We start from the raw sequence: 8,813 nt of genomic DNA, 5'->3' as shown, positions 1-8,813 counted from the left end.
AAGCTGCCCGCAAAAAGTAATAAGTTGGGATTAAAACCTTCTCAAACACCATTCGTTTGACACTAATCTTGTAACATTAGGTTTACTTATTTAATTGTTTTGCTATAGATATATGGCATCGACATGATTTTTCCCCCAACACCTTGAACTATTATCTCCACATTTCAGCCAATTTATACTAAGCCATATAAATTTTACGCGAAAATCTCCCTCATGAATCACACCGTCCACTTCTGAAAACCCGTAATAAAATCGTATTGGTAGTTTTTGGGTTTAACGCGTTCAGACAGGCAACATACGCTTTAGGGCACTTCATTTTATAATATTTGGCTGCGTTTCTTTACACATTCCGGATAATCGCATTTCACAGCCGGAATAAGCAGAATGCGTTTGAAATATACGTTAATATCTAAAGAATAAGTAAACAGAAAAGTTTATTCCAAACGTTCAGAATGAATAAAGAAATGCAGCCTCTATGTATAGATGAGCTATAAAAATAATTTGGGATATTATGCTTTTAAAGAAACGGGTCGGTTATTTAAAAATAATTTTTCCTTGTCATTTCATAAAAATCTAAATAGCCACTATTTTTTACAGTCGTCAATTCTCTCACACATTCTTCTTTATCCGTTACAACACACAAGGCTCTTTCACCCTGGTAAAATGGACTCTGTGGCCGGTAGTAATCTACTTCTTTCTTATTTAGCCAAACGAATAAATCATCAAGACAGGTGCATTGCCATGGATTGCCTTCCAAAGAAAACTTTACCAGATTGGGAAACTCCCTGTCAGTCATGTGCGGTAGAAACGATAACTTATTATTGTCCAGAAGTAGCTCCGCCACGTCGTTTAGAACAGGAAGCAACTCAGTCGTTATTTCTTCAAGTAAATTATTTCCCAAATGAAGCTTTCTCAGACGTCGCAGCGGCTCCAATGAGCGTACATCCAATATGGCCAAGTCATTGTTGCCCATCGAGAGATGATCCATGAAGGGCAGTGCAGCAAAGGCAAGCGAATGTAAGTGCTTCAAGCTGTTGGTCTTTAGTGTTAGCTTCTGGAAGCGCGACAAGGCCACTGTGCCGAAAGCATATGCATTCAGCACCTGTATATTGTTTCCTGATAAATCCAGCGATTCAAGGGCGGTAAGGTTTGCGAATGTGTTGGGGCGAATAGCGTCGATATCATTGTCATGCAAATAAACTTTGCGTAGTGCCGTCAAACCCTCGAAAATTTCCGCTTGAAGCGCGATCAATTTATTGCTGGAGAGGTTTAAAATTTGCAATTTTCGTAGCGGCGCGAAAAGCTGTACTGGCAAGATACTTAAATCATTTGAACTCAGGTCCAAGAACTGCAATGGCGCTTTGTCTAATCCACGGAATGTTTCAGCGGATAGCCGTTGCAAAGCGTTCGCGGCAAGATTTAGTACAGTCAACTTTCCAAGAGGCTCGAATGCACCGCTTTTAATAAAGTGTATGGAATTAGTGGAAAGACGCAAGTGACGTAGTTGCGGCAACCCAGCGAAGTCATATACGGACAACTGAGACAAAGAGAAAAAATATTTGTGATTTATCAGCAGCACTCTTTACAATGTAATGTACCTTTTCGATGGCATTGTCGGTAAGCGTTAGCTCTTTGAGTCTACTGCAGGCGCCAATCGACGCGTTAGTTAGCGCATTGTTGTCCAGGTGAAGGAATTCCAGGTGCGAAAGCTCCGCAAACGTGCCTTGTTCAATAAGTCCTATATTATTATGTGAAAAATTTGCGACTTTCAGTTGCGGTAGGCGTCGAAAATTTGCTGCATTCAACTTTTGAAAGTCGTTCCAGCTGGCATCAAGATACCTAATTTTAGCTGCATTGGGAAAGTAATGCGTCTTCAAATCTTCCAATTGTGCATTCGTTATATTCAATCGCTCCAAAGCTACGAACGCTCTGAATCCTTCATCGCCGAGACTTAGAGCACCAGACTGCGACAAATCTAATTCAACGATCTGCGCCCACGTCGATTTTTGAAGTTGCTCGCCAGATTGCGCTGCAAATGATAATGCAACTTACCAAGCTGCTTTCATATATTTTTATACAACTCAATACATATGTGTGTACATATAAATATACACATACAGCCCCGCTCACCTGAAAAATCAAGGAATTCATTTTCGCCATTTCGCACAACAATACCCCGCCAACTAGCTGTCAACTCCTCTTCTATTTCACTCAGAGTTTGCACCCCTCGACAACTGTAGATTCCAAAGTTGTTTGCACCTTCTACCGCAGTGCATTTATGAGCTTCTAACTGAAGCCATTGTTGAGAGTTCATCATGATTAAAATCACTATGATTGGAAACTTTTTTTGAATCATGATTTCTTAGTTACTGAAGCGTCTGCCATGAATCGCATCCGAACACTGACGAGTTGATGCGTTGTCTGAGATATATTTACTCAATTCAAAGCGGGAATTATTTTCGTACTTACGGTCGTTTTCGCAGAATTCACTCAAGAGATCTCGGGTACATAGTTTTCTCTTAACATACATATTCATGTATAAGCTCATAAATGCCTTTACCGCGGCCTGGTGTCATTTTTTAGAGCGCGTTTTAAGTGAGTTATGGCCATAAGTTTTGCTTATATTTCACTATCTATTTCATAGCAACACCTTTAAGCCGGGCTTATGACCCAGCGGATTCGCGTGACGGGATGCGATTAAAATCGCTAATAGCGATCAATTATACAAATTCATATGGCGGTGTTTATGGTGCTGGCTTTGAGATGCTCAACAAACTATATGATTCGATTTCGCTTCGTTTCAGAGCTAAATTTACGAAACAAAACTCATTAGTTGACGTTGAATAAAACATCAATCGTTAACATCGAAACAAAGATAAATCAACGAAAAGTTGTTGTATGCCATTGCCAGCTCACTGTTACACCTATCACCTAAATGCATGCTACAACTTCGGCATTAACGATTGAATTTCTTTTCGTTAAAAACCAAAATAGAATTATTGTTATAATTACTTTAACGATAAAAAACTGGATCTTTTCAACAGATTCCAAAGTTGTTTCAACAGAAACGATTACTTTTTTTTGGGGGAAACGCTAAAATTAACGTTACAATGCATCCTTGGGTGCTGGGATTTACGGAGGCATAAGATCGCTGGTAATTGTAATTGTAATTGATCGAACTTTTCGGTTACTGTTGCGAAGAAGAGGAGAAATTTCAAATGTAAAAGTAAACAAAAACAAGTAAGAAAGTCTAAGTTCGGGCGGAGCCGAACATTAAATACCCGGCGCAAGTATTAAATATATGTTTCTTCACCTTTCCGAAACCTACCGCTAGATGGTAAATCGGGGTGTATCCATTTTGAGTAAATTAGCGTCCTTCAATTTCGAAATATTGAAGTTTCAAGCATTTCTGAAATTAACCGTTATATGAAAAGCGGCCGTAATTTTAGTCCGATATCAATAATTTTCAACATTTTGCTTTTATGTGGCAAGCACAATAAAAATACCGAGTTTAGTACAAATTGGTAGAACGGTTACCGATATACATATAGGTGATCATAAGTGGGCGGTGCCACGCCCATTTTCCAAAATTTTACCATAAACGTATTTCTTGGTAAAGAATTGTTTGGAATCATCAATTTTGAATAAATTAGCTTTAATATTTACTGATTTATCGAAGATTTTGTATTTCTCTAAATTACAGTTATATGGGATATAGGCGTGGTTATGGTCCGATTTTAAAAAATTTCGGGCATTTAGTATGCTGTACTAAGGCCAACAACTGTGCCAAGTTTGGAAGAAATTGGTGCAGCGGTTACCAAGATATACACACGTAACCATAAGTGGGCGTGGCTACGCCCATTTTCCAAAAATTTATAATATTCTTATTTTTCGTCTAAAACTTATTGTAAATATCAATTTGGAGGGAATAATCTTGAGTAGTTACTAAAATATCGCAGTTTTCGTATTTCTGAAAATTACCGTTATATGGGAGGTAGGCGTGGTTATTGCCAGATTTTGCCCATTTTCAATACCGTCCGTCCTACGCCCGAAGGAAGTGCACATACCAAGTTTCGTTAAGATATCTCAATTTTTACTCGAGTTATCGTATGCACAGACGGACGGACGGACGGACAGACAGTCACCGCTTAATCGATTTCTCTTTTCATCCTGATCATTTATGTATACATTTGTCTATATCTATCTCGATTCGTTTTGCCTGTTACAAACAACCGTTATGTGAACAAAGTTATAATACCCTTGTGCACAAGTGCGCTCGGGTATAATGAACGCTAGCAAGGAAAAGAGGGTTGGTAAAGGTATTTTTAATAAAATATTATGGCAAATTAAGTGATTACAGTAGCACAGAGAAGAAACTTTACGTTTTCTTGAGTTATGAGAATAACAAGAACAAAAAATTTTACTGATAATAATCTGAGATTTGCCTGTAAAAACCGAGTGATTAAAAAACGAGCTTTGATTCAGATTATATTTATATATAAACGTACTTTAACGACAATGGGTGGCAGCGCGTGCTGGACCCAAAAAACGCGGCGTAATTTTGGACGTTTTCCTATTTCCTCTCGTTGTTACTTTCGTTTCTTTTTACACTTTTTTTCTACGCATAAAAAAAAAACAAACAAATAAAATTCTGTGTTAATGACTCGGAACGTATCTGGATAAGAATTGAGTAATTTTTCTGATTTTTTTTTTAAATTTCGTCCAAAACAAAGACCAAACCTAATATAATATTTCAGGTACAGTAGCGGTTAGGGCTACCACCCGTTTGAAAAGTCGAGTTTAGTTAACTTATACACAAGTTTTATGAAATATAAAGATATGGATGTCAATCGAAAGAGATTGATGATAGCTTTGGTTTGAACATTTTTTTGATCAGGCTTACCACCTTTTCGAAAAGTCATAACGATCTAACTAAATACATACCTACATATGTATATTATACGAGAAGGCATTTTTTATGACAGTCATTAAATTTGTACAGTTCTTTCGAGTTGGAGATCAAATTAAAATCTTTGCGTGTAGTTTTACTTTTTAATTAAGAACTTTTTTGAAGTGAAACTTCTTAATCGAGTTCGGAGATGTTTGCGTTAAATATTTAACACCAAGTCATAACGCAACGAACGATAGCATTTAAAAAAAATAAGGTGTGAAATGAAAGATCTTGACCTGTAAATATGCAATTTGGTTTTAGTTTTTCAAAGGGCTGCCATATGTACGAAAATCAAATTCAAATTATTTATTAAGTTAAATGAATTATACCAAAAAGGTATTGAATACACTTCATTTTTTTTGCTACATGTGGGAGGGTTGGCAGCTGTTTAAAAAGTTGAATTTCGCTAACCGTGCGTGCATGCCTACCATCCAGGGTGAAAAGCCATCGTGTAAATTGGCTGTATGAGGGCAAATCGCCCAGTCGCTCCCAGTCAAATATCATTATCGTCGATTTCGACATCATGCATATAACATGTGATCGATAAAGCAGTCGTTTTATTTAACCGGAGCTTCTACCTCCGATTTGTGTTAACCAGACATTGAACAACCGGCCCTAAGTAGCTATTCTGCGCATTGAGTCGGATTCACTCCAACGCTTGGAATGTGAAGATTTGATCGGTAAGTTTGCGGAAATCAAGTGAGAAATGTTTGCATTTAATAATATGTACTAGAACTCAACTAATCAATTCTTAGTTGTATTATCATATGTGTAAGAATATGTAAATATTTGTTAATTTTTTTTTTTTTTTTTTATTTTACACGATATGGACAGAAAACGCCAAGAAGAATTCCTTACTAAAAACACTCCTTAGTTTCCAGTTATTGTGAAAGTTGCCAAATTTATTATATACTCTTGTAAAGTTGATGAATTTTTATTTTAACCAGTATTTCTCGTTTTAAGGATATGAATAAATTGTTGGCTATTTTGTGCTTTTTTCTTAACATATGGTGTGAAGATGCTGCTAATAAAACTTAAATTAGATTTGTGTAAAGTAAAAAACAGAAGTTCGAATCTTTTATACTTTTGTAAATTGAAAAGGGTAGTAATTTCACTGAAAACAGTTTCTGGTGAAACGATCTATATATCGTCGATGTTTTGGCGAAACCGCCCATCGACCAGTTGCACAACCACCCAATCGCCGTTGTGTCAAAAATGACATTTGATAACCCTGAACTTCAGGCATCGAGGTTTATAGCTAGAGGCAATGCCTTCAAAAAATAAGCCTGTAAAAATTGAGTGTCGTAAGATAGGCGGTTTTGCAATTATTACTTAACAATAAATTTTGTGTTGTCTCACATTGACCAACATCAATAGTTAAGGGTTAACATCCAATGCTAAATTTTAACGAAAAATAAACGAAACAAAACTTTTATTTACAGCCTCTGGTTTCCCCGAGCTGCATACATAGCTTACCATAAACAATGCCTTATAACTAAATAATAAAACGCATTTCCTTAATGTCTGCTCAAGGTATGTATAGTATGTATTTAATGTCCTCTTATTAAGTTAATTTTTTAGCTTCCAATCAATGAATTGTCTTCTACATAAACATGTACATATGTATGTACGTCACATATGTAAATAAAACAATAATATGGAATAAATTTACATGTATTTATATAGGTTTAACAATTAGAAATAAAAATGCGAACACTCTTAGGTTTTTAACGAACCCACTTAGTATTTCTTGGAAAACAGTTTTTTTTTAATATTTCAACGTAATTTAAGGTTATTGAACATGTACATCATGTATGTATATATAAACATACATATGTATGTACGTGAGAGGATTTGCTGATAACAAATTAGGCTAAATTAGATTGAGCTATTTATACTAAATTATAAGTATGTATGTATATATATGGAGAAGCATATTTGCAATTAGTTATTTTTGCATTTAATAAGTATTTTTGTTTGATACATATGTATGTAATTAATAATTTAAAGATAAGGCATGCCTCCAACACGCTTATAATCATTTTCGGACGATTATGATAATTGTTCAGTGTTATACATATGTATGTATGTATGTAAGTATATTTGATGTAAATATTTTTGTAGCTTAATACACTTGCAAGGTGAATATGTATGTACATTAGACTGCATCACTCCCCATACAAAAACAAAAAATCGGTACTATTTTTCCATTTGAATTATAATATCTATTATATTTTAAGACGTCCACCAAAATATTTCGGAAAAATATTAAGATTTAAGTAAGCTGGACCGATTTGAAAATACCTCAAAAAATGGAGTTTTTTATGAATAAAAATAGAAATCCCCTCAAATGACAAAACGGTTTAAGCTTAAAATATTTGCATACAACTATTTTAAAAAACTAAACAAAAATTTTGAACGGAATCGTAATGATGAGAATTTTGATGCTGTTTTTTAACTTTTTTCAAATATTGGTATAGGAAAAACTTGAATAACTGAACCTAAACTCTTCCGATTTAGACTTAAGAGGTGTCATTGGAAAGGTATTTTCTCACCCTTTTTATTTCTTTGCTAATAAACTCATTCAAAGGAAGGAAGAGGAAGGTAGGGTGAACGAACGTCATTCAAAGTTGAATTGAGATGTGTTGGTATTCGAAAAAACAAGATGAGACGCGAATGACGTTTCTTTTGGCCAGAAATAAAAACGGTGTGAAAATACCTTTCTACTGAGATCCCATAAGTCTAAATCAGAACATTTTTGGCCCAGTTATTCAAGTTTTTCGTAAAGCAATCTTTGAAAAAAGTAAAAAAAAAAGCATCAAAAATCTTATTCTTAGATACGATTCCGTTGAAAAGATGTTTAAATATTTTTATGCAGATTTTTTAAGCTTAATCTAATTTGTCATCTGAGGGGACTTTTTCTAAAAAGTTCTTTATGAAACTATTTTTATTCATAAAAAACTTCATTTTTTGAGGTATTTTCAAATCGGTCCAGTTCGCTTAAATCTTGATATTTTTCCGAAATATTTTCGCGGACGTCTTACAATGTAATAAATTTTGTAGTCCCGGCGGAAAAACCGCAACTTTTTTTGGTGATGCAGTCTAATGTACATACAGATATATGTTAGCATGGAGATTTTTGAATGTAACTGCATTTAATTTTGCTTTATGGTGTATCTACTGTACTATATGTATGTACTTATATGCATGCATGTATGTAAAATACATAAATTAGCAACAAAAGTTTGCATACATGCTTTTACACTTTCTTCTTTTGCAAATTTGTTGCACATACACATTTTGTTGTAAATCTCTTTAGGCAAGAGTAATTATTTGATTATAGAAATCTTGTAATTTTCCGGTTTCTTGAAGTGGACACATACATGTGCAAGCCCTTAGCACTAAACTAATACTTTTTTACTTTTATGTATTGTTAATCTTTTTTTCTACATATACATTTTTAATATCAGAATAATATATAGTTACTTTTTTTTAGCTTACTAAAATTACTTATGTACCTATTATATGATATTTTTTATGTCTAAATATATGTAGATACATAATATGTGTGTTGTTGTTATTGTATATTGCAAGTATAATAAATGTGTTTCTAAATTAAGGTAAATTCAAAATTTCAAAAAAGGTGTACATATGTTTCGGTAGTGTAAATAGAACTGATGTGCGTTTTATATGTATGTATTTAAGTTATTACAAAATTTTTTATTTATTTATGTATTTAGAGAACTAATAATTACAAATATTTATGCCACAAAGTGTTATCTGAGCCAAGTTTCTTGCTGATTTATTAAAAAAATGTTTAAAAAAAGTCAACGTTTGAGGTGAATATTTATTTTTGCCATCC

General features: G+C 34.2%; 1 protein-coding gene across 1 annotated transcript; it reads right to left on the bottom strand.

Annotated features, from left to right (window-relative positions):
• Window positions 1–475: 475 nt before the first annotated feature.
• On the bottom strand, window positions 476–2,916 carry LOC118746169 (insulin-like growth factor-binding protein complex acid labile subunit). Its single transcript, XM_036479971.1, has 3 exons — window positions 2,131–2,916; window positions 1,599–2,029; window positions 476–1,537 (listed from the first exon to the last, which is right to left on the bottom strand). Exons 1-3 carry the CDS (start codon window positions 2,354–2,356, stop codon window positions 539–541), a joined length of 1,656 nt encoding a protein of 551 aa, XP_036335864.1. The 5' UTR covers window positions 2,357–2,916; the 3' UTR covers window positions 476–538.
• Between the last annotated feature and the right edge of the window lie 5,897 nt (window positions 2,917–8,813).

The sequence above is a fragment of the Rhagoletis pomonella genome, unplaced genomic scaffold, assembly GCF_013731165.1.
Source record: "Rhagoletis pomonella isolate Grant_MI unplaced genomic scaffold, Rhpom_1.0 Rhpom_scaffold_00010, whole genome shotgun sequence".
Classification (NCBI taxonomy): domain Eukaryota; kingdom Metazoa; phylum Arthropoda; class Insecta; order Diptera; family Tephritidae; genus Rhagoletis; species Rhagoletis pomonella.
This window is presented reverse-complemented; position numbering and strand designations above follow the sequence as displayed.